At 38.4% G+C, this 26,390-nt stretch overlaps 1 protein-coding gene across 3 annotated transcripts in view; it reads left to right on the top strand.

Annotated features, from left to right (window-relative positions):
- The window catches only part of HSPA4 (heat shock protein family A (Hsp70) member 4), a 41,721-nt gene that overhangs the window by 1,981 nt on the left and 13,350 nt on the right, over positions 1 to 26,390 (top strand). For 2 of the 3 annotated variants that reach the window (XM_023617698.2, XM_070234343.1), the window contains exons 2-11: positions 2,996 to 3,103; positions 8,590 to 8,647; positions 11,005 to 11,145; positions 12,946 to 13,068; positions 16,934 to 17,033; positions 17,694 to 17,827; positions 19,885 to 20,129; positions 24,022 to 24,098; positions 25,563 to 25,714; positions 26,222 to 26,328. In XM_023617698.2, the coding sequence (XP_023473466.1) occupies positions 12,955 to 13,068; positions 16,934 to 17,033; positions 17,694 to 17,827; positions 19,885 to 20,129; positions 24,022 to 24,098; positions 25,563 to 25,714; positions 26,222 to 26,328 (929 nt within the window). In that variant the 5' untranslated portion in view covers positions 2,996 to 3,103; positions 8,590 to 8,647; positions 11,005 to 11,145; positions 12,946 to 12,954. The remainder of the gene's footprint in view (positions 1 to 2,995; positions 3,104 to 8,589; positions 8,648 to 11,004; positions 11,146 to 12,945; positions 13,069 to 16,933; positions 17,034 to 17,693; positions 17,828 to 19,884; positions 20,130 to 24,021; positions 24,099 to 25,562; positions 25,715 to 26,221; positions 26,329 to 26,390) is intronic. The other variant, XM_001918224.6, reaches the window with a different exon arrangement.

Raw genomic sequence — 26,390 nt, 5'->3', positions numbered from 1 at the left:
ATTTTAGACTTAACCCAGGTGCTTCCTCGAAAACCCATCCCAGATCCACAAACCGTCGTTTGATGTCCTTTTCTCGATTTTGTTTATAGCTTTTAACAGCTTTATTGAGGTATAATCCACATACTGTGCAGTTAACCCCTTTGTTACTGGTGTAGTCACAAAATTGTGCAACTATTACCACAATTTTAAAACATTTTCATTACCCCAAAAAGAAACCGTCTACTTATTAGCAATCACACTCCATTCTCCCTCCTATTTTTATAGTTTTTAGCAGTGGGTATTATTTGTATTTCCAGAGAAAGTGTATTGTACGCTGAAGTTTTTTGAAGCATTAAAGTTTGTTTTTAAGTATTAATTTCCTATTTGATATTGTTTTCCTCTCTGGATCCTCATTTCCTTTATCTGTAAAGATAGTTTTCCCTAAGGAATTGAAAAGGCTACAACACTGAGTTAGGCATGTAACTCCGTAGTCTTTTCCTGCCTAGAATTGAACATCCTTTAGTTCCAAAGGGAAGAGAATCCCAAATATTGTAATGAATGGTGTTCCTGTTGGGTTTTTTGACTATTATGCTTGTGTTTTCGTTTAGGCAAACTGCAGCTACAACAGTTTACCATGACTTCCATTAGTTGGGACTGAAAGAGTTGTTTCAGGGAAAAAGAAAAAAGTTAATCTTCCCAGGTTACAATTAAGTTTACCTCAAAAAAAATTTTACCTTAAGGACTAAATGATGGGTGGCCAGATACACAATGTAATTGCGATAAGAAAATACTATTTAAGTTAAGTGATTATTATATGTTATTTCTCTATGTTTTTCTTTGTGTTTCCCCAGGAGTTTATAGGGATGCCATACGTTTAAGTAATTTTGAACTGTGATTTTGATTAGCTTAGATTTCTGTGTTGGAGTCTCTGGCTAAGTAGAACATGGGATCAAAAAGGTTGATTTTTGTAGTGGTTATGGAATGATAGATTTGTATCTCAGAGGTACTCGGAGACCGTGTGATAAAGATTTGTTTTAGTGTGAGAGTGGAAATGAGATGCAGGTTCTAGAGGGTTGGCTACAATGAAAGTACCTCATTTCAAATTGTGGCTATAATAGGATTTGGATTCAGTTTTTGAGCAGCCAGTTGAGTCTTACCCAGAAGAGACTCTTGCTTTTCCATCAGATGTAGGCTTCCTTCATTTTGGCAAATAGTGAGTGCCTCCTATATGCCAGCCATGGTGCTAAGCACTGGAGGTACTCTGATGAACAAATAAACACGATCCTGCCACCGTGGACGTGGTTAGTGGAAAAAGCTAGATGCCAAACAAATATATAATTACTAACTGTGCTAAAGGCCCAGATGGGGAAGTACAAAATAGGATGACAGGGGGACCTAATTTAAATTGTACTTAAATTGGATATAGGGCGGAGGTTGAAGGTGCTCTTAAAGAAGTGCCATTTAAGTTGAGACCCTGAGAATGAGTAGGAATTTACCATGGAGGTTGTGGTGGGTCTGAGGAAGAGCTGTTCCAGGCAGAAGTAGTAGAAAGTGAGGAAGACCTGAGACAAGAAGAGCTTGGCACACTTCATAGAGTGAGAGGATCATAGCTGCTCTTGAGCCACTTGAGAGAATGGTGTGAGATAAACCTGGAGAGGGGTTAGGGCAGACTAGATTATGGCAGGGCTTTGTAAATCATGGTAGGCGTTCTTATCTAGGTGCGGTGGGAGGTGATCCAACTTATATTTTAAAAATGTTATTTGCTTTTTTGTGGAGAATGGGTTTATTTGAGAAGGGCAAGAGAAGAAGCAGGGGATATTTAGGAGGCTGTTGCAATACTTAGTCCATCTGGGAGTTGATGTTGCTCTCCCCTAGTGTGGTAGCATGGGAGAGAAGTGTGGGTGGTTTTGAGATAAACTTTGGAGTTTTAAATTACGAGTGTCTGTGTTGATGTTTTTTGACGATAGCCTTTGGAATAAGATGGAAAGCTTACTTTTATGGTTAGTTGGGTTATTACAATAGGAGGGGGTACAACTTTAAAGCTTCTTTGGAATAAAAATGTTATTGGACTGCCAAATGTTACAGAAGTTAATTGGGTCATACTTTGCAAAATGAGCACTTTATAGTGTAGAAATGAGTTGCTTCTGAAAATAATTCTGTGTATGAATTGTTCATATTATTTTCATGGACTTAGTTCCTAATAAAACAATATATTAGGAATTCGTAGAGATGAAATTTTCTATTAATAACTGCCCTTGAGAGATCAAAAGGTGAAGTATGTATAGTTTCTCATTAACTGGCAGATGAACGTTTGATTTATTTGTGCAAGAAAATTATTCCTCTCTGAAGTGTCTTTGCATGTTGGGTAGATGTAGTGGAGCAGCAAGATGGCTTGAAGCTTTTGGATTCAAAGAAAAGGAAAACTGATTTGTTAACTAAAGCTTCAGGCTGCTCAGACCACTCCCCCTCATATGTCTAGTTGCAGAGGTTATGAAAGTAGTTTCTTTGAATCATTTAAGAACTAAAATACAACCTTGTATACAAAATTGGTAGAAGTAATCTACAGGAACTTTATGTCATTAGGGTCTAAATTGACTTTCCTAAATTAAACCTTTTTCTTTGTGAACTGACTTAACGGAATACTTGTTTGCTGTAACAGTAAGGACACTAAAGGGCTAAAGTAAAATTAAGTTTCCTCTCCATCTGTTGGCTGTGTATGCTTGCATACTTTTTCTGAACTTCCACAAATATATGTAAGGTATATGTGTGTTTCAACAAATAAGATCATACTATATTTTGTAACTGTTGTCTTTCGCTTATATTTTAGACATCTTTGAGAGTCAATAAATATGAATTTGCCTCCTTAAATATGTAATATTCCATGTTATGGCTGTAACACGTTTTCTTTAAACACTCAGGTTGTGCCTAATTTTTTTTTGCTATTAGAAATAATTCTTCAACAAGTAGTCTCTTATATTTATGTTTACATGTTAATACTTTTATTTTTGTTGGATAGATTTCCAGATGTGAAATTGCTTGGGCAAAGGATATATATGCTTAGAGTTTCAGAACGTATTGCCAGGATACTTTGCAAAAATTTAAGGGATTAATTTATACCAGGAACGTAAGTGATTTCTCTACCTTACTGGGGGTTGCAAGGATTATAATGAGTTAAAACTATATAAAGTGTTTAGAATAATGCCTGACACATAGTAAATACTGCCTAAGTATTTGCTAATATTGCTATTATTATTTGCCTTTTTGTATTTTTTATTAATCCTCTTTATTAATGGATTTTATATTGGGACAGTAAAATGAAATCTATACAAGTTTGCCTTTAGGGTTATCAAATATGTAGCTTTTAATGTGCAAATCTTATTGACTCAAGAATTTGCTGTGTGTATCTCATAAGTATGAGTTGTTTGGTCTGTTTGATATCAACTTTTTGGGGTACTTGCTAGTTCAGGGCCAAGGCAGTAACCAGAAGATACTCTGATTAGTGTAATAACCATTTCCGCCTACATCTCTTGTTTGATAGTCTAAATACTACCGTGGGTTCTTCGAAAAACTCATTTTCTTATATTGTTTAAGAAAATGAATTAGAGAAACAGCTATCCTAATGTCCTGAGAAGAGTTTGTACACTTATAAACATGAGACTGTACCTTTCAAGGAGCTGTGCCGATTGCAACTGTTCATAATATTCTGTTAGAATGTGCTTAAATATTTGGTTAGTAGTATCTCTTACCCGGGAAAGGGAGGACAATTCTGTTCTCTGGCTTAAAAAGATTGTTATTTCTAGGACTTAAAGATTAGAACAGAGGAGTCTTGAACTTGATTTGAATTAACTTGCTGTAATGTCAACCTGTAATTTAGAATGGAGGAAAAGTAATGCAAGTCAAGCAGCAAGTGTCTGAGTACTTAAGTTTTAGCAGCCCTGACTTGGTATTGTGTGGAGTATAAAGGAAGTGTAAGATAAAGATTCCTGCTGTTTGGAGATGTAACCATTCTAGTTGGAAATACGAATGAATTAGAGCAACAGTAAATAGAATACGAGAGTACAATTATGGACAAGGTTGTTAAGTACAGACAAAATATCGAGTTCAGAGGAGAGGTTACGTCAGTGGGGGATGGAGTGGTGAGGAAAGGCAGGAGTGGGGCTTGAGTAAATAAGATTAGATCGCATAAGGGAAAGGATTGGGACAGTCTGAGTGAAGGTATAGAAGGAGGAGTAACTCTAACGGGTTTGGTAGGCAGGACAGAAGTATGTATGTATGGGATTTGGACTTCCATAGTCCTGATTTTGAGTCCTGGACTCTAATGTTTACTAGTTATTTTTCTGGACACGTTAACTTCAAACAGTTCTTCGTTTATAAAATGGTGTCGGTAATAGTTGTTTTCTCAGAGTATTTGGGAGAATCAAGTGTAGAATGCTCAGCACACTGCCTGGTGTATGAAGGCTCAGTAATGAAAGCTGTGGGAGCGGGACCTGCTTGGATGACAAGAGGCTGCTTACCATAGATAGGGATTGGATGCAGGCTGTGTGCATATTTTGAAAGTTACTGGCGAGTGGGAAGTAGTAGATATGTTTCCTTCACATATCTCGTTCCATGTCAAAATCCTGAGGGAATAATTAAGCCACTGAAGATTTTTCAGAGCATACGTTGAGGAGAAACAAACTGAATTGGGGGTATTTAGTTTTATTAGGATTGCATAGGAATATTTATCTAAATGCTGATTGTGGCCGTGTATGGTGGGAGGGGGATGGTTGTGGAATTACAGATAGTCTTTATTTTCTTCTTCATACTTTTTTCTAATTTTGAACAATGAGCTTGCATTAGAAAGCATTGAACTAGGTTCTGCTGCTGACCCTAATCAACTTAATCTTTTTGGGCTTTCTTCGCATTTAAATAGATTTCTTTCTGTAAGTTTTTAGTTTTAAAACCCCTTCAATTTGTGCTTAGACATATTGACCCTCATTCCAACTGTCCATTTTAAATAGAGGTAGCTGATTTTAAAGATGGCTGGCTGGATTTTAGTGGATAGTTTGCGAAGGTGAAGCAGAACTTCATAGCAAACTAGTTGGTATATTTTTGTGTGAAACTCGGACCAGGGCTTCATTGAAACTATAATAGCAGCTAATGTTTTGTTTATGATGTGCCAGTCTCTGATATAAGCCCTTTAAAAGTGGCTTGACAAATTTAGTCTTTCTAGCAACCATATGAAGTATGTGCTGTGATTCTCCCCTGTTTAGAGCTGAGAAAACAGAATTTCGGAGAGGTTAAGCAACAGAGGTCACACAGCTAGAAAGGCAGAGAAGGGATTTGGACAGATCCATACTGTCTGATTCTAGAGCCCGACCACTGTTTACTGTACATGTGTTCGTATCACTCAAGTTGATGGCAAGGTGGAAAAGCTAAGGATTTCTTTCTTTTTTTTTTTTAAAGACTTTATTTTATGTATTTATTTTTTGAAGATTTTATTTTTTTCCTTTTTCTCCCCAAAGCCCCCCAGTACATAGTTGTATATATTTTTTAGTTGTGGGTCCTTCTAGTTGTGGCATGCGGAACGCCGCCTCAGCATGGCCTGACGAGTAGTGCCATGTCCGCACTCAGGATTCAAACTGGTGAAACCCTGGGCCGCCGAAGCAGAGTGTGAGAACTTAACCACTCGGCCACGGGGCCGGCCTCCAGGATTTCTTTTTTTAGTGCAGTAGTTGGCTTATTGTTAAATAACTTTTTTAGACTGTAAGAATTACATAGTGATATTGTATTGATGATTTTCTACGATAAGTGGACTTTCCCAATACTTTGCAAGAGTTATGCCTTGTTTGAGATTTAATTGCTATATTATGTGGTAAAAAGTGACATTCCATTAGTGACAATTGATTGCTTTGTAAGAAGTTGGAAACTGTAGTGCATGTATGCATGGACCAAAAAAGGATGAATAATTTGAACTGAGATAGACTTTTATTTAGCTTTCCAAGGTGTATGAAACACTTCCTATTACTATTAAGAAGGCAGATGTAGATTGTAAAAGTAAGTAAAAATGTTTATTCACTTCAGGGAGAATATTAGCAAGAGCAGCTCTTGTACAGTCGAGGATTCTCTGTTGATGGCAGAGTTCTTTATCTGCATTGCCCAAAGTCCAGTAGGTTTTAAGCCAAGTCTAATAAGTTTTAAGAGGTAGAAATGATTGATTTTTACTTGAGGAGGATTGGAAAGGCCTTGCAGACAAAGTAGGTCATATTTCTGGAGAATGAGGTTTAGAAGGACCAGGGCATTTCAGGTGGCAAAAGTGGTATGAGCAAAGCAGGACGATTGAAAGACTATTTAACTTGTGTTGGGTGACTATGTGCATGAGGTGCAGCTGGGAAATGGGGGTGGGGTTGGGCTGGTGAAAAGCCCTAGGTTCCACATTCAGGAACCTGAGCTTTATTTGTTGGTAATTGGTTTTGTTTGGAAGGTAATTAGAAGGAAGACAGCTTCAGAGTTATGGAGGTAGAATAGGAAATTAACCCTTCAATGGACATACAGTAAAGTTGGGAACATTAACGTTTTTTATTCTTAGAGCTAGTGATTGTTTTAAGATGAAGTTTTGAAAAAAGGGCTACAGGAAGATGAATAATGTCACCTTTTAGTTATGTTGGGATTGAAGTATTGGTGAGATACACCTTAGAAAGTCAGATCTGGTGGCTTTAGAAAGATGTAGGTTTAACAGTCATTAGACTTAGTCTAGAAGGCCTTTTTGGAGTGGAGAGGGTGAATGGAGTGGGTAAGATTGGCTTGGGCAGTTTCTTTTCCTTTTTGAGGAAGATTAGCCCTGAGCTAACATCTGCCAATCCTCCTCTTTTTGCTGAGGAAGACTGGCCCTGAGCTAACATCTGTGCCCATCTTCCTCTACTTTATACGTGGGACGCCTACCACAGCATGGCTTTTGCCAAGTGGTGCTGTGTCTGCACCTGGGATCCGAACCAGTGAACCCTGGGCCGCCAAGAAGTGGGATGTGGGAACTCAACCGCTGTGCCACCGGGCCGGCCCCTTGGGCAATTTTCTAAAGGGCAGTATGGGCTGTGATAGAGACATTTAAGTGGTGCTCAGGAATTTTTTTCGTTTTAGTGATCGGTGGTATATTTGCAGAAAGGCTGAGCTTGACGCCTGTGCTGCTTGAGAGGCTACTACTAGCACATTCCAGGCTCACAGAGCTTATGGCTCAGAGGAAATCGGATGAGATCTAGGCTATGCCATACTAATGGAGGGCACAGCTGCCTGCAGCTACCCTAGGAGATTGGCTCACAGGGGTTCTTAACCCATTGGTGGGAAAGGGCCTCTGAGGCCCGGCATTCTCCCAGTTTGTACAGGGCTCGTAAGTTTATTTAAGTAAAACAGTTCTACTTGGTTAATAGGTCAGCTAATGTAGTCAGATTTGGATCAAGGCTTATGGCTTCAAAGCCCTTTTTCTGACTCACTCTACTAACCTGGAAGACCTAGGGATCCAGGGAGGATAGTAAGGGTCAGAGCTAGAGTGTAAACTATGGAGAAAGGATCTAGAGTCCTGACTCCTTTGCTTTCAGATTGCCTGACCCTGGATAAATTTACTTGCTGATACCTTTTGGGACTCAGTTTCCTCTCCTATAAAATGGGGATGAGTTTAGGGTGCTTATGTGGATTAAATGAGATAGTACTCATAAGCAATTTATGCAGTTATTAAAGTAGGAGGAAGAGAGGCTTTACTAACGAGGGGGAAATGGACTCTGGGAAGAGCTTTGTTTTGTAGGATTTTTGGGTGGTGTGGGTGAATTTGATCTTGGTTTAGCTTGAGAGAAAGCAGCTACTGGAAGGGGAGGTGACAAGTAAGTGAAAGTAAAGGGAACATGGGGCAAGGTTCCAGAGGGATTAATTAAAATGAAAAACAAGGGGAAGCATAGGGACTATATTAGGAAAAGCATTGACTCTAGTATAACTGACTTTTTAAATTTAAACACAGTGTTTTAAAGTAGTTATACCTTTAAGCAGGTTTCAGTTTTGCTTTCTAAAATAGGCAGTAAATAGATCAAACCAGCAGGCTGTGTATGAATTGGTGATTTGGAAGAATGTGTTCAGAAGTAAGAATGAAGTTCCTTTTCAGAAATTCTGAGTCCTTGGAAGCTAGTTGTAGAAAAATTACTTTTTACTTACGTACAATAAGACGAGTTGTTTTCAGGGTTTTTAGAGTATTTTCTTGGTGAAGTTATGAGCTGTTTTTAAAAACAAAGAACAACATTTAATTGATGTATTGATATGAAGGTACATTATTTTATATTGGGATTTTGAACACTGGGCTTGAAGAATTAGAGAGTAGTGGAAACTGGCTGGTCCACCTCTCTGTAGTGTTGTAGATGGATAGTCTTCACATAGACTTGTGCTTCAGCATCTGAAGGACAGGACTCATTCTAAAAGAGGCAGGCCATTCCATGGACAGTTTTAGTCAATAAAAAGGTCAAAATCATAGACTTTCTATGTGTTGTTGATACATGTGGCTTTGTAGCTAAGACTCAGAAATCTTACCCGTTATGGTTTTGGATATAATGTTGCAGTAAGTTTTGATGCTTAAATGTTTGTTTTATCTTCTAGGGCTTGCATTTCTTTTGGTCCTAAGAATCGTTCAATTGGAGCAGCAGCTAAAAGCCAGGTACAGTTTTGTTTTTTCCTAAAATGATTTATTTATTTAGTTTGTCCGTTCTTCCATTCAGCACCTATTTGAGTGCGCTTGGTGTACAACTGAGAGAGGTAGACCTGGTCCCCTTTCTCCTTTGGTGGAGTGAGAAGCAAATAGCTTTTTAAAATAGCATGAACAGTATAATCTATTTAATGCAAACTACTAGGATGTATTTTGCCCAGATCTTGTTTAAGCAAGGCTTGCTTGTTTGTGGATATTTTATTTTATTTTTATTTAAATATTTTATTTTTCCTTTTTCTCCCCAAAGCCCCCCCGGTACATAGTTGTATATTTTTAGTTGTGGGTCCTTCTAGTTGTGGCATGTGGGACACTGCCTCAGCGTGGTTTGATGAGCGGTGCCATGTCTGTGCCCAGGATCCAAACCGGCGAAACCCTGGTCCGCTGAAGTGGAGCGCGCGAACCCAACCACTTGGCCACGGGGCCGGCCCCTGTGGATATTTTAAATGCTCCTTAGAGTCTGTCGTTATGAGTTTTCATCTTAGTCATATTTAGGGTCAGTATTGTCTTTAGATTTTGATCTAACAAGACTTTAGATCTTGTTAATCAAGGTTCTCGAGGAAGGAAAGTATACTTGTTAGGAGCACACTTGTCATTAGTTTACTTTGTAAACCAGGAACCTTACATATTTGCTGGTTTCTGAGTAACCAGAGCAGCAAAACCCCAAGAATTCTGTTATCCTGAGTATTTGAGGGTGCTGTAAAATCAGGGAGTGCCATGTTTGACCTTTTTATGATTCAGTCTGGAGCAATAGATAGAATAAATGACTGTCTTTCTGTAACTGGCAGGGCCTAAAATTTATAACCCTAAGAAAATGGTGTTTGGCCAATTGATTTTTTAATTAAATTGAATGTTTTATAATCTCATTTTCAAAGATTCAAGATATTTTAGGAGGCAGTGGATGGCAAGTACAGAGCTATTTTGAAACATCTTTCCTTGTAAAATTCCAGTGAATTTTTCCTGTTTTTAAACTTACTTTCGTTATTGAGAATAGTTATTGTGCCCAAGTAGCCTGCCTAGTTTTAGGTTGACATAGTTATTGTAATATTGAGTTTCTGCTTGGCAGCTTACTGAAGCAGGACCTGATTTTGGAGGCCTCATATTGTTTTACAAAAGGACTTCTGTGTGCCTTTTGTTTTTTTTTTTTTTTTTGGAGGAAGATTAGCCCTCAGCTAACTACTGCCAGTCCTCCTCTTTTTGCTGAGGAATCCTGGGTCTGAGCTAACATCCGTGCCCATCTTCCTCTAGTTTATACGTGGGACGCCTGCCACAGCATGGCTGCCAAGCAGTGCCATGTCCGCACCCGGGATCCGAACCAGCGAACCCCGGGCCGCCGAGAAGCGGAACGTGCGAACTTAACCGCTGTGCCACCGGGCCGGCCCCCTTCTGTGTGCCTTTTGACGTAGCTGATGCACAGGAGCTCTGCGGTTTTTTCTTTAGGCTTGTTACACTTAGGCATTGGGAAAAGGAGCCTGTAAATCTTAAGCACAAATTGAATCTTGAGTTTTTTTAATGTGTTTGCTAGCATTCTTTTTCATAAATTGTAATAGTTTATTCTACAGAAATTAGAAATTATAGAGTACAAGGAATTTGGAAGTTACTCGTATTACTGTTATCCAAAAATCACTGTTAGTATCTTAATGTATAACCTTTTGTACTCTTTCTAAGCATGTACATGTCCCCCTAACCTGTAGAAAATGAGATCATACCATATGGATACTTGTCCTCCGGCCTCCTAAAATAATCACTATGCATATGCCATAGTTCATCTACCCATTCCCCTGTTATTGACCATCCAGGCTATTACCAGTCTTCTGCTATTATCAATAATACTCTGTTAATATCTTTTTGCATTTATCTTTGCATATTTAGTGTCATCTTTTTTCCTTTATGGTAAATTTCTTTCACTGGAATTTCTGAATTGATACATATTGCCGAATTGACTCCTGGAAAGTTTGAATCACAAACTATGGGTAATTTTTAAAAGTTAAAAATCATTTTATGTAAATGTTTATTAGAAGTCTAAGAACAGAAAATACTTTTATAATGTAATGACCTGTCTTCATGGAGAAGTAGGACCAGCTGGGCTCTGGTCCCAGCTCTGCCACTGTGTGACTGATCCAAGTCCCTCACCCCTCACTTCACATGCTAGCAGGTGTCATTCATAAAGGATTAGTGCTGAAGAAAACTGACACTCAGAAGGAAACTTTGTGGAGTTAAAATGATGCTAATTTAATCTGAGGTTACCCCCCCCCCCGCCCATTTAATTGCTTAGTTTTTCCACTCTTTGACGCTGATATTCTTTCTCTTAGGTAATTTCCAATGCAAAGAACACAGTCCAAGGATTTAAAAGATTCCATGGCCGAGCATTCTCTGATCCGTTTGTGGAGGCAGAAAAGCCAAACCTTGCATATGATATCGTGCAGTTGCCCACTGGATTAACAGGTATAAAGGTAAGGTTCTCAAGATACTGTAGTATTTATTTTATCAGGTCACTATATATCAGGACCATTCTGATTTCAAGTTGTAATGAAAATGGTTACAAATCCTTAGGAAAAGCTTTTGAGGGTAAAGAACATTTGGCATATTTTGAATGATCTGGATTTTGATTGGGAGTTGTAGGTGGCACTGCTAACATGGATTGGACAAGTGGGTAGTGATGTTTAAAGTTAAGACTGTCGTTGCTGCTTGTCTTGTTTACTGATGCAGCAGTCTTTCTGGTATAATTTTAGTGAATGACTTCTGGAAGATCAGGCAAAGAAGTCAACATTTTAAAGTCACTAGCGGATATATGGTCATACCTTGACAGTAGGACTTAGGTTGGAAAGAGATATTCTTTCGGGGGGCAAAGGGAGTTTGGTCTTTGCTATCTTTGGGACATCTGGAAGAGTCTCTTTGTGAAGCATGTAGTGGACTGATCATATGAAAGAAGTGAGATACTGGCGCTGGGCAGGATGGACACATCTGCCTCTCTTGCACTCAGAGGTGGTAAGAGGAAACCAGAAAAGGGTGGTTGAGCTCTCTGGGCAACTGAGTATAGAGAGGGGAGATTTGGTGTTTGAGACACCCCAGTTGGAGAAATAACGATCATGGGAACAGACTCAAAGTTCAAGAGATGATGATAATTGTGAGAAAAAGATAGTCACTTGTGCCATTGTAGCTGAGAATTCACTTGAACTTAGAAGTGAAGAATTCGGATAACTGAAGAATGATCACTGGATTTACTTATGATATCTGTGGCAATTATCTCAGAACAGTTTGAATGGTCTAGTAATGGATAAATCAAGAGTGCAGGGGAGGGACAAAGGTAAAAAAGGGAGGTGAGGAAATGAGGGATACTTATGATTAAGAAATAAGTGGGATGGGCAGATTTAGTCATAAGCATTGCAAGAGCCAAGTGACAAAGAGACTAGGGAACAAGGTTGGAGGAATTGACTCAGAATTTAGCAAATAGCAGGGAAGAAGAGGTAGCTTAGAAAGAGGCTCACCAGGAGGGATATTTTCCCATCTTTATCATGCAGTGAAGTGAGAAACTTAGATTCTAAACCAGAGCAAATTATGGTTGGGCTGAGGAGTGAGGTGTTGAGGAGAAGGTGTTGTTCAAGCTGAACTGGAGCAGCTAAAAAAAAGAGTGACATTTTCTGGTCTGGATTGTAATTGGGGATGGGGCTGATCCTAGACAGTCTTTCAGCATATGAAGTTTGTAACTCTTGTTGTCTAAGTTGCAGACTTTTATCCAGGGTAGGCTATCTCGAAGCTTTGTTCATCATTTATTCTTAAATTCAACAAGCGTTTATTGTGTCAGGTCTGTCCTAGGTGTTGAGGCTTATGGCACTGAACAGATCTGACAAAAACCATGTCCTCAGGTTAGATTGGATCCTAATTAGGGAGATGATAAAGTCAACACGGTAAACAAAGTAAAACACATATGGTAAGTCAGATGGTGAAATAGTTTCTACCACCAGACCCCTTTATGGAGGGGTAATATCGGTCATGGTGAGCTGCACCAGTTTGCTCCTGCACAGGTAATTGTCTCAAGTTTTGTTGGTGGTTACAACATTTTGTTTACCTAGTGGTCCTCATCTCTAGATAGCATGTTTGACCAGCTAAAAGTGACCTTCGAGTTATTTTTGCTTCCAAAACTAGCTTTCTTCAATTTCCTCTTGAGATAATGGTCCACTGATGATGTCATTTTAGGCTTTGTTTATGAAGAAGGAATATTAAGTCTAGATCCTTTTGTTGTTTTATTGCAGGTGAAATATATGGAGGAAGAGCGGAATTTTACCATGGAGCAAGTGACTGCCATGCTTTTGTCCAAACTGAAGGAGACCGCGGAAAGTGTTCTTAAGAAGCCTGTTGTGGACTGTGTTGTTTCGGTGAGTTTGATCTCTACGCATTATAGGGAACTTGCATGAAGAAGCAGAGAGAAGATAGCTGTTAATTGCAAATAAAATTTCTTTTTGCCTTAGGTTGTAATGGTTATTTAAAGAATTTATCAAACTGGTCTTCATTTTCTTGAATATTTTCTGCCTACTCGTTTTTGCTTAGTCCTTCTCTGTTATTCTGCCTATTTAAAGGCTTATTTCAAATCCCACTTCTTCCTGGATTCATTTTGGCACCCAGTATAGTGCCTGGCACACAGTAGGCACTTGTTTGTTGAATACCGTCGATTAGAAATGCTGTCTTTTTCTCCATTTCTATCTCTGTATATCTTTGCTGTCTCTTATCTATCTAGCACTAAAGGCAAGGCAGCAGTAGACTTCATCTTGTCTTTTCCATATCCCTATTTAGATGGAAGCCTGGCTGTTTGTAGCTTTTTGCTTGTAGTATGATGGAGTCCTTAGGGACAGTTGAAATTTGCGAGCTTGTATTGGCTTTGCCACTGAGTCTCCTCATTCTGCAGTTGTTGTCTGATATTTTAGTTTTATGGCCTCTTTTGTCTTAATGTTGGTGCATTGATCAGCAGAGCAAGGACTGTTAGGTGGCTTTTGTACTGCACAGTCTGTTGTCTCGTGGATTCCTTGGTTCTTGGTTATCTAGTAAAGTGGAACTCAGTTTTGTCAGGAAGAAGTAGGTTATGGCTATGTACTGCATTTTGAGGATTTGAAGAACAGAAATGCTACTTTCCTTAAAGAGCTCAGATTCAGTACAGGCACCATATTTCTTAGATGCTTTCTGCCTTTTCCCAGCTCTTTTGGTCTCCTATATTTCTTCTCTTTTCCTCCATCTGGTGCCCTAACTTTGATCCTGAAGTATGCTTGTGTAGAAGTAAAATTTATGTTAAGTGGGTGGATGCTTGAGTGGCCTTTCCAGCTTTTGGAATCAAGTTAAAAGGTGATGGATTAAGTCATTTGTTGAGGGTTCTCAGGACAACACTGAGTTTTGATGATTTGCTAGGAGAATTCACAGAACTTAGCATATAGCCATACTCATGGCTAAGATTTATTACACTGAAAGGATACAAAGCAAAATCAATAAAGGGAAAAGGTAATGGGCACTGTCTGGAGGAAACCAGGCACAAACTTCCAAGAATCACCTTCCAGTGGAGTCAGACTGGATGCACTTAATTCCTCCCGCAACAAGAGTGACAACATGTGTGAAATGTCACACCCAGGGAAGTTCTGCCTGAGCGCAGGAATCCAGAGTTTCTGTTGGGGGTCTGTCATCTAGGCACCCTGTGCCTATCAGGTACCAGAATTCCAGACTCCCAGAAGGAAGGTAAGTAAGCAGCATAGACTATATTGTACAAACAGTTTAGGCACAGTGAGCCACTCTTATCATTTAGGGAAATTTTTCTGTCAATTTAGGGAACTGTTTATCATTCAAGTTCCTAGATTCCAGGAAAGGGGCAACCTTGCCATTGGGCCTTTCTAAGAATAGCGGTCTGTGGCCTCTGTGAACTCTCTTCTGCACAGTCACTGCTCTCGCTCTTGGTTCTATGGTATATCTGATTGCTGTGTAAATAGAGCCTGGGTGTATTTTGCTGTGTTTATAAGTTGATTATTGTTAAAACAAACTTTATTTCTTGGGGAAGGTAGTAATAGTCCCAGTATTAAAAAATCAAAACTGTAAAAGAAGGTATGGGAAGCTGCAGCACCTTCTGCTACCTCGTAAGTAGTTTTTCCTTCCCAGAGGTTACTGGTTTTACTGCTTTGTTACACATCTTTCCAGAGGTTTTTATGTACCCAAGCAAATATGTATAGGCCCTTTTTTTTTTTTAAAGGTTTTGTTTTTTTCCTTTTTCTCCCCAAAGCCCCCCAGTACATAGTTGTATATTCTTTGTTGTGGGTCCTTCTAGTTGTGGCATGTGGGACGCTGCCTCAGCGTGGTTTGATGAGCAGTGCCATGTCCGCGTCCAGGATTCGAACCAACGAAACACTGGGCCGCCTGCAGCGGAGCGTGCGAACTTAACCACTCGGCCACGGGGCCAGCCCCTGTATAGGCCCTTTTTTACTTTCATTTTTCTTTTAACAAACTTTGGATAATTTATCTTGTATTTGTTCTGTAGCAGTAAAGAAGTACTTCATTCCTTATAGTGTCTGTAGAGTACTCTAGTTATGCTTGTAAGTAATGTGTTTAACCAGTCCCTTTTTTTGACATTCAGGTTGCTTCCATTTTTTTTTAATTGTAAAGAATACTGCAATGAGGGGCCAGCCCTGTGGCTGAGTGGTTCAGTTTGTGCGCTCTGCTTCAGTGGCCCGGGGTTTCCCCAGTTTGGATCCTGGTCACGGACATGGCACCGCTCATCAAGCCATGCTGAGGCAGTGTCCCACATAGCACAACCAGAAGCACCTACGACTAGAATATACAACTATGTACTGGGGGCCTTTGGAGAGAAGGAGAAGAAGAAGAAGGAAAAAGAAAAAAGAATGCAATAATGAGTAAACTTGAACAAATAGCATTTTGCTCTTATTTGTGATAAGTTCGTAGGATTTATAGGCTAAATTTCCAGAAGTGTAATTGCCGGGACGAAGGAGATGTGTATTTGTAAATTTTTATTTTAAAGGAAGCTTAGCCCTGAGTTAACTACTGCCAATCCTCCTCTTTTTGCTGAGGAAGACTGGCCCTGAGCTAACATCCGTACCCATCTTCCTCTACTTTATATGTGGGATGCCTCCCACAGCATGGCGTGCCAAGTGGTGCCTTGTCCGCACCCGGGATCCGAACCAGCGAACCCCAGGCCGCCGAGAAGCGGAACGTGCGAAGTTAACCTCTGCGCCCCCGGGCTGGCCCTGTATTTGTAATTTTAACGGCTGTTGTTTAATTGCCTTTTAAAAAATTTGTACTAATTTACACTTTCCCCAGCAATGTATGAGAGGGCTTGTTTGACCACAGCCTCACCAGCCCAGCATATGTATTAGCTAATTCTAATAGGTGAATTATGCTATCAAAGTGTATGTGATTTTAATATTTTACTCTTTTAGGTGAGGTTGAACGTTTTTTCATTTAAGAATCTTTTTGTGTTTCCCTTTCTGTTAAAATACTCCTATCCTTTGCTCCTTTTATTGAGTTTCTGGTCTTCCTTTTGATTTATAGTTCTTAACATGTTAGAGAGATTAGCTCTTTGCCCTTTTATGACATGAGTTGCCAGTATTTTTCCCCATTTGGTCATTAGAAATTTTTTATGAGTCAAATTTGTTAATCTCTCTCCTCCCCTTTTTTTTCTACTGAGTTTTGTGTTATATTTAGAAAATCCCTTCTTACTCTTTTAGTAAAGATTTCCTTTCATTCTGGTGCTCATGATTTTTTCTTTTTCCCTCTTCTTCTCCCCACAGCCCCCCAGTACATAGCTGTATATTCTAGTTGCAGGTCCTTCGAGTTGTGCTACGTGGGATGCCGCCCTTGCATGGCCTGATGAGCGGTGCTAGCTCCTCGCCCAGGAGCCAAACTGGGGGAACCCTGGGCTGCTGAAGCGGAGCCTGCGAACCCAACCACTTGGCCACGGGACTGGCCCCATGACTTCTTTTTTTTAACATTTAAATCTGATTTGAAATGTATTTTGGTATAAGATGTGCAGTAGGGATGCAACTTGATTTTTTTCCTGTATGACTGTTCATTTGTCCCACTACCACTTACTGAATATTCTGACTTTTCCCTACTGGGTTGAAATACTTCCTTGATGATACACAGAATAAACTGCTGTAGGTATTTGAGGGTTTTTCTGGATTTTACTAACTTTTTTGGCAGATGCGTTTTAAATGAGGAAATCTCTAAGATGGTAAACTTTTATGTTTTTTGTAGGTTCCTTGCTTCTATACTGATGCAGAAAGACGATCAGTGATGGATGCAACACAGATTGCTGGTCTCAATTGCCTGCGATTAATGAATGAAACTACTGCAGGTAAAGAGGGACTATTAACTAAAATTTTTGCTTAAACTTGAAGGTTGTGAAGTCTTAAAACCCTAGAGTTTCTTCTTTATTTTGCTTGGAGTGCTTACCACCTATGTGTCAGAGTGTTTTTGGATAGTCTGTCACATATGAAGAATTGATCTGACAGTACTTTGTATCTTCATAGCACTTACTGATATTTAATCACGTTTGTTTGGAAAAGAACACATTTATTGTGTGTTCGGAGTAGTGCTTTGGTTTAAAGATTGGTCTTTCTTGGACTTGTGGGTGTGCAGCCAGAGGAATGGGATGTAAACATCTCAGGGACCAGATATGTGGGAATGTTTGAGATGGAACAAGGTAGAAGAAATCTGGGAAAACGAGTTTGGAAAAATGGGGGAAGTGGTTTGGGAAAAAATTGCCCAAGTTATTGGAATTGGAAATTGGAAACATTAAGGTAGCCAAAGAGAATGTCACCATTTAACTCTCGGAAGTTAATGTTCTTCATGAATGAATTATGCAGTGCTTATAAAGAATTTGAGTCTTTCTAAAAGCATAACATTTATGCAGCCCCATTTATTATATACCAAATCTTTTTCCTATTTAAATGGATTTTAAGTTTACTGCTTAAATGATGATATTATGGTGAATTTAATTTTTTTTCTTATGTAGTTGCTCTAGCATATGGAATCTATAAGCAAGATCTTCCTGCCCTAGAAGAGAAACCAAGAAATGTAGTTTTTGTAGATATGGGACATTCTTCCTATCAAGTTTCTGTATGTGCATTTAATAGAGGAAAACTTAAAGTAAGTGTATTTTCTCTGAAAGACTGTATTACAAGTGAATGGTAATTAGGAATTTATGAGAGAGAAGTTAAATAATTGGTTAAAGAATTTTGTTTCACTAATGGAAACTTCCCATCTGAACTAGAAACTAGGTATTTAGGGATGGGGTGGAAGTTGTAATCCCAAAATAATGTATCAAGAGTTGGCATGGTTTGAAGCAAAGAGCATAGATCTTAAGGAAAAAGCTCTTAAGATTCTTGAGCCTTATTTTTCTTATTTTATAATGTGGGGAAAATAGTACTTACTTTGCAGGCTTATTAGGATTCTTTAACGTGTAGTCCGTTGGTATATTTTACACTGAGGATTCAGGAGATGGTAAAGGTGTTCTCTTCTTGATCTCAAGGTTTTGATTATTCTGTTAAAGGAGTGGAGGGACTAGAACTTGAATGGCCAAAAGAAATCAGGCTAGGAGTGATATTCTAGATTTCTGGAAAGCTAGTGATCTGGAGAAAGCAGTTTTATACACACAGAAGTCTAACAGTGTTAAAGGCGGGGGGGGCCAGAAGGATGATCATGGTCACAGTTGAATTTGCTGGTTTATGCTGGTTGCAAAACGGGATATAAAATCAATTCTCTAGCTAGGTGATTTTATCTAGGATTTGCTTAAGAACCAAGGATTTTTTTGGTATTTGCTTTAATTATTTGGGTCCTGTATCAAGGTTCTTGGTGCCAGGCCCTAAATTGGCTTTCTGTCCCCAATTTGGGGATTGGTGGGAGTGGATTATCTATCCCAAAACAAGTATTTGTTAGATTTGGAGAGCATTTTAAGACTCCATTTGTTACAGTCTTGTTTCTTTGAAAAGTAGGCTTGCTTCCACTTTATATTCTGATTTATGCTGTTTCCAGGTTTTGCTTGTTTTTTTTTTTTAATAAGAAGGCAAATCTTTGGGATGGTTGTGAAATGAGAGATTTGTGATTTTTACAGATATAAATGATGGACCAAGTGTAGTTCTGTGTTTAAACTTTACTTTAATCACTAACAGGATTATTTCTAAAATCCATTCTATACTTTCACCTTTTTGAACAGAAGATACTGGCCATAATTTGTCCTTGGCTTTGGGTCAAAGTGATGTGCATTAGTGACCATTGCTTTTCTTTTCCTAAATTGTCCTTCACTGTCAGCTTCACCTGTCAATTTTCCAAGTATAATTAAAATTTAATTATAAAAATGCTCATTATAAAAATATCCCCAAACTTGGAAACAACATTTATGTGTAAAGAAAAAATATAACCTTACTGTTCTTAACAGTTGGGTGTATTTCATTCTATTCTTTTAAGAAACCAGAATTGGAGTTATGCTGTATTCAGTTCTGTGTCCTGGTTTTCTTTTTCTTCAGTTAACATGTTAAGAAAATTTCCCCATGACATTTAACATTCTTCAAGTGATTGTTTTTGTGGCGTTTTATTCCTTCGTAAGGATGTCATCCCTTGTTTAGCCCGTCTTTTGTTATTGAATCTGGTTAGATCTAGTTTGTCTTCTAATCTGCTAGAGATTTGGAAAATGGATAAGGCAAGCTAATTAGACTTCTATGTTAAATAGAAACAAATTACTGAGCTAAGGCTTTAGCATCTTTCTTGGTAGTAAACTGCATAGAGTGTGAGTGAGGCCTTTGGTCACTATCACAGTTTTCTGATAGTGATGAGACTAGAACTGTGTACATGACATGTTAGTGTGTTTGGCCTTGGATATGTAATTGCTGTTTGGAGTCAGATTGGTGTAATGGAGAGGGCGTGGATTTTGGAATGAGGAGATTGGGTTTTGAATTTCACTTTTACTACTTAGTAGCTTTGTGACCCGCAGATTACCTATCTGTCTAGGCTTGTAGGATCATCTGTAAATTAGGGATTACAACATTTCTTTTCACAGTAGTTGTAACAATGATTAAATGACACATGCACATTGCCTTGCTTCAATGTTAATGTACTCCCCACTTATTAAAATTAACCAGTTAAATATATATCATGATAAAATTTTAAGTTGATTGGTTAATTTTTGAATTAATTATCTTTTTTTTAAGGTTCTGGCCACTGCATTTGACACAACACTGGGAGGCAGAAAATTTGATGAGGTGTTAGTAAATCACTTCTGTGAAGAATTTGGGAAGAAATACAAGCTAGATATAAAGTCAAAAATCCGTGCATTATTACGACTGTCTCAGGAGTGTGAGAAACTCAAGAAATTGATGAGTGCAAATGCTTCAGACCTCCCTTTGAGCATTGAATGTTTCATGAATGATGTTGATGTATCCGGAACGATGAATAGGTAACCATATTAATATTTTGATGGTAAACTGAACTGTGATTTAAGCTGAACTGTGATTTTTCTTCGCTTGTGTTAGTCTTAACTAGCTAATTTTTGAAATCATCGTGGTGGTTATATGATGACTTCAGTTCCGTACGTAAAAATTAGGGGCCATTCAGGATCCTGCTTTTTATGTGAAAGTTGGGTTTAGTTATTCTAATAATGTAGACTAATGTTTTGGTTCTGATTAATTGAATATTCCAGTAAGTTGGTAGTTCTTTTTCTGTGCATGTATTATACATAAGTTATCAGTTTTCATGAAATCAGGGCAGAGTGCTTTAGTGCAGAGCTCTACTGAATTTGATTTAGTCATTGATTCAGAAATTGGTGTTTTTGAGTAGTTTAGGATCACTTGAGGACAACAGCTCCTTTTGTGCAGTGCTACAAGAATTCTGGGTAATTGACATTTCAGGGCTATCCTCAGAAACACCCAGAATATTACCGTTTTGGTTGGGTTGCTTGGATGATGCAAGTGAAATATTCTTTAGGATCTGAACTCTACTGATGGGATTCAGGCAAGACTGATGGCTTGTTTAGGGAAGTGTGGCCTGAGCTATCCTTGAAAAATTGAGATGAAATTGAAATTGCTTCTGATCTGCTAGGATTAGATTATTGTGTCTGGTAACTAAATTTCTAGTCACTTTTCCCCTCTACTTGAAAGTGATAGTTTTCATTTTATTAAGCAGCAGTTTTTTGTGTGTGTATGTGTTAGGGGAGTGGGGAAGGGGTTGGTAGGAGCATATCAATATGTGTTTCAGAAATTGTTAGTGGAATGTGATGTGATTATAAGAGCCAAATAGATAACTTGTAAGTGGTTTACAGTAGTCTTCCCTTATCCATGGGGGGATACGTTCTAAGACTCCCCAGTAGATGCCTGAAACCATGGATATTACTGAACTCTATGTATGCTATATTTTTTCCTATACATAGATGTTTGAGGTGCAACAGCAAAACTAGCATGAATTTCTTTTTCCTTCACAATTTCACGGATGGAAGATTCGTTCTTACTGTAGATCTTAGCAATCTCAGCATATGATTTTTTTCTTTCCTTATTAAGTTGAGTTAAGAACTTTTCACCTTTTCACTTAAAGCAAGCACTTCATAGCTTCTCTTTGGTATATCTGAATTGCCAGCATCACTACTCTTGCACTTTGGGGCCATTATTAAGTAAAATAAGGAGTACTTGAACACAAATACTGTGATATGTCTGCAGTCGATCTGATAACCCAGAATGGCTACCAAGTGACTGAGGGCGGGCAGCCAATACAGCATGGACATGCTGGACAAAGGGATGATTCACATTTCGGGCGGGATGAGCGGATGGCACAAGATCTCATCATGTAGGCTACTTAGAACAGCGCGCAATTTAAAACTTACGAATTGTTTACTTCTGGAATTTTCCATTTAATATTTTTGGACCCTGGATGGTAAATAAAAAACTGCGGATAAGGGAGGACTACTGAATACTTTTTAGAAGCTGAAAATAGTTAGCCTGTGTGCTGTTTTTTTTTTTTTTTAAACAGTTGTACCTTATGTTGTCAGATCACATAGCTCTTATGTTCTCTATTTTATAGCCTTCATTTTGTCTTCAGTGCTCACTAGCAATCTTTTTTTTTTCAACTAAGGAAACCAGATTGTTTCTGACATTACAGCATTTCTTCTAATTAACTTTTTTTGAGGTAAAATTCACATAAATACTATTTTGAAGTGAACAACTATGTTGTGTTTAGTACATTGACAGTGTTGTGTAGTGACCACCTCTATCTAGTGACAAAACATTTTTATCACCCCAAAATAAAGCCTTGTACCCATTAAGCAGTCACTTCCCATTTTCCTTTACCTCTGGCAGCCAGTCTACTTTTTATGCCTATGGATTTGCCTGTTCTGGATATTTTATATAAATGAATCTTACACCATGTATTTGGTTCTTTTGTCTCTGGCATCATTCACTTAACATAGTGTTTTCTAGGTTCATCCATGTTGTAGCATGTATTACTACTTCATTGCTTTTTATGGCAAATAATATTCCATTTGTATGGATATACCACATTTTATTTATTCGTTTATCAATTGATGGACATTTGGGTTGTTTCTGCTTTTTAGCTGTTGTGAATAGTGCTTCTTTGAACATTTGTGAACAAGTGTTTGTTTATCTTGTTTTCAGTTCTTTTAGATATATTCCTAGGAGTGGAATTACTGGGTCATATGTTGATTCTATGTTTAGCTTTTTGAGGAATCACCGAACTGTTTTCCTCAGCAGTTGCGCCATTTTACATTCTCACCAGCAGTGTACGAGGATTTCAGTTTCTCCACCTCCTTGCTAACACTTGTTATTTTCAAGTTTTTTGATTATTGCTATCCTACTGGGTATAAAGTGGTATCTCATTGTGTTACCACTAATGTATGTTAATGTAATGTCATCATTTTGGTTGTTGGAAGGAAATTCTCATATAGATTCTTAAGGAATGGCACGTGTGAACAGTGTTTTTTTGTTTTTTTTTTTTTCCGCTCTGAGGAAGAGTTGCCCTGAGCTAACATCTGTTGCCAATCTTCCTCTTTTTGTATCTGAGCTGCCACTACAGCATGGGCACTGAAAGACGAGTGGTGTAGGTCCATGCCTGGGAACCAAACCCGGGCTGCCAATGGCAGAGCCTGCTGAACTTAACCGCTAGGATACTGAGGCTGGTCCAAAAGTCACATTTCTAAAGTGTGTAATTCAGTGGTTTTTAGTATATTCACAGAATTGTGCAACCATCACTCCAACTCAATTTTAGAATATTTTAATCACTTCATAAAGAAACTCCACATGAGCTATCAAGCTGTGAAAAGACATGGAGGAACCTTAAATGCATATTTCTAAGCAAAAGAAACCAATCTGAAAAGGCTGTGTACTGTATGATTCCAACTATATGACATTCTAGAAAAGGCAGAACTGGAGACAGTAAAAAAATGAGTGGTTGGCAGGGGTTCATGGGGAGGCGGGGATTGATTATGGGGAACACAGGATTTCTAGGGCAGTGAAGCTATTCTGTATGATACTGTAATGGTGGATACTTATAAATTTGTCAAACCTGTAGAACCCTAATTTATACTATCATATGTATCACCGTTGGTTCATCAGTTGGTAGGAACGTATCACTCTGATGCAAGATGTTAATAGGGCAACTGGGGAGGTGGTGAGGGATATGAGGGAATTCTCTATACTTACCATTTGTTTCTCTGTAAACCTAAAATTGATGTAAAAAATAAAGTATATTAATTTAAAGGGAAAAAAAAAGAATCGGTATCCATTAGCTGTCTTTCCCATCTCTTCTTCCTCCTAGCCCTAGGCAGCCATTCATCTACTTTCTCTGAATATACCTCTTCTGAACATTCATTTAAACGGAGTCATATGTGTTCTTTTTTGTTTGGCTTCTTTCACCTAACATAATGTTTTCAGAGTTCATCTATATTGTAACATGTATCATTCGTTTTTGTGTTTTATTGTGTTCATTGCTTTTTATTGCCGAATACACTTGATGGACATGAGGGGTGTTTTCCACTTTTTTGGCTGTTCTGAATAATACTGCTGTGAACATGCATGTGTTAGTTTTTGTGTGATCATCTTTTCGTTTCTCTTGAATATATACCTAAAGTGGAATGCTAACTCATGGTAATACTACGTTTAACATCTTGAAGAGTTGCCAACTTTTCCAGACTGGCCACACCATTTCACATTCCCACCAGGAATGTGTGAGGGATCTAATTTATCTTCAGACTTGCCAATGCTTGTTGTTATCTGTAGTTTTGATTATAGCCATTTATGTCACGTAAAAGTGGAATATGATTTAACCTATTTTTGTTTTTTTCATAGAGGCAAATTTCTGGAGATGTGTGATGATCTCTTAGCTAGAGTAGAGCCACCACTTCGTAGTGTATTGGAACAAGCCAGTAAGTATTTTTGTGTTTGAATTGTTTATGTATCTCAGGCTCTTTGGAAATGTTCTTTATTAACTTTTTCTTCGTTTATACAAATTTTGATTGTATCAGTGCTGTATAAGCTTCTTTTGATCTATATCTTCCCCCTGGAGTACCCACCCCTGCCCCAAGTAATCTTTTGATAATAGTGTCCAGGGAAATGTAATAGTTTTGGCTCAAAGATGGATAATAACTCACTTGTTACATGATGGTAGAAATTGTCATTTGCAATGCTGCTGTAGTAATCTTGTAGGCTTTTCTGTCAGTGAATCCTTTGCTGAATAAGAAGTAGAGCAAAGAGGGGCCGGCCCTGTGGCAGAGTGGTTAAAGTTGCGTGCGCTCCGCTTTGGCAGCCCAGGTTCGTGGGTTCGGATCCTGGGCGCGGACCTACTCCACTCACCAGTCATGCAGTGGAGGCGTTGCACGTACAGACTGGGGAAGATTAGCACAGATGTTAGCTCAGGACTAAGCTTTCTTCAGCAACAAAAGATGGTGGCAATGGATGTTAGCTCAGGGCAAATCTTCCTCACACCTACACAGAAAAACCAGAAATAGAGCAAAGGGAGGATATGATAACCACACACTTATTTTAATAGGATGCTTTAATTTTATCTCAGGCTGAAAGGTGGAAGTTTGATTTAGGAATGTATTACTAATTTTCCCAAAACCTTCAACAGACATTTTCCTGGGGTCTACTGTTGTGTTGATTGCTAGCTATTTTCAGAGTGTTGAGATGGAGCATCATTTTGATACAGGTGCAGATCTTAAATGAGTGATTATGGCAAATAGGCATGTTCTTTCCATACTGGGATAGCCCATTTCTTTAAATAGCCCTTCTCAATAAATTGTCAGTGTTTGTAGCATAAAATGTGACCAGGAAACCGGGTAGTATTAAGAGGTGTTTTGTGAGTGACAGCAGAGCCTTCGTCTGCACCTTTTTTCCTTCTGATGTGAGGAGACTGTAGCTGTGTTATACTGTGAACTATGCTTATGGTCTAGATGGAGTGCTGGAGTGGCTGGATGTGCGTCTGAATACCTCTTTTTCATGCCATGTCAGGGGTAACCCAGTATTTCGAGGCCCTCTTAATTTCCTTATAGCTAGCTTAGCTGTTGATGTTTTAATAATTAATTGAGTGAGACTATTTCAGAGATTGCAAACCACAGAGCATTGTTGGCCCTCACCTCTCAAGTCCCAGTATTTTTGTGCCTCCCTGCTCCCATTATTTTGAGCATCAAAGCATAACCTATTTGTTTCCAGATGCTGCACATCCGTGCATGTGTGTTTTTGTGGAGGGGGTGAAGGACTGGCAGGGTTTTGTTACACATCTGTGAGTTATTTTGTTTTGATAAGATGTTATATTGCTCTTTTATTTCATTGAAAAATACTTATTTAAAGATCTTTTAATCTAAATGTCTATTTTAATAATTTTAAAATAGAATTAAAGAAAGAAGATATTTATGCAGTGGAGATAGTTGGTGGTGCGACACGAATCCCTGCAGTGAAAGAGAAGATCAGTAAGTTTTTTGGTAAAGAACTTAGTACAACGCTAAATGCTGATGAAGCTGTCACTCGAGGCTGTGCACTGCAGGTGAGTTTGCTTTCTTTCACAGGTACCATTTGTAGGTCATTGTAATAAGACAGGAGTGCTTTATGTATCCAGGCAATAATCTGAAGTTAGCTCAGGGTAGTCTCAAGGTGTAAGATTTTGAAACTTCTGTTTTAAAATGGGTATCAGAGGTGGACTTTATAAATGGAGTTGTACTCTATAACATGTAATAAGATGAGTTAATTTACTAGACATAGGTAAGCCTGAGATAGTACTAGAATTTGGCATAGTATCTGTTATCTATAGATGAAGTAGTATTGTGCATCAATTAAATAAAGATTGGGGTTAATGAAAAAATAAGGAACAGCTAGATTATATAGGTAATTTGACAAATGATAGAAGTTTGTAAAACTGCTTATTCAGGCACCATTAAATTATTAATGTAAGTATTTAAACATCATTGATGATGGTCTTCTGAAGTCATTATTTATCGGTCTTGTGATATTAGTTCATAATGTCAAATAGAATTTTTAAAAATTACTATTCTAGTGTGCAATCTTATCACCTGCTTTCAAAGTCAGAGAATTTTCTATCACTGATGTGGTACCATATCCAATATCTCTGAGGTGGAATTCTCCAGCTGAAGAAGGGTCAAGGTAATAATGTGTGTACTACTCATTTGTGTGTGTGCGCGCGTGTGTGGAAGATTGGCCCTGAA

This window comes from Equus caballus, chromosome 14 (assembly GCF_041296265.1).
Source record: "Equus caballus isolate H_3958 breed thoroughbred chromosome 14, TB-T2T, whole genome shotgun sequence".
NCBI lineage: Eukaryota > Metazoa > Chordata > Mammalia > Perissodactyla > Equidae > Equus > Equus caballus.
Note: the sequence above shows the minus strand (reverse complement) of the source record. Positions and strands in the feature narration are given on the sequence as shown.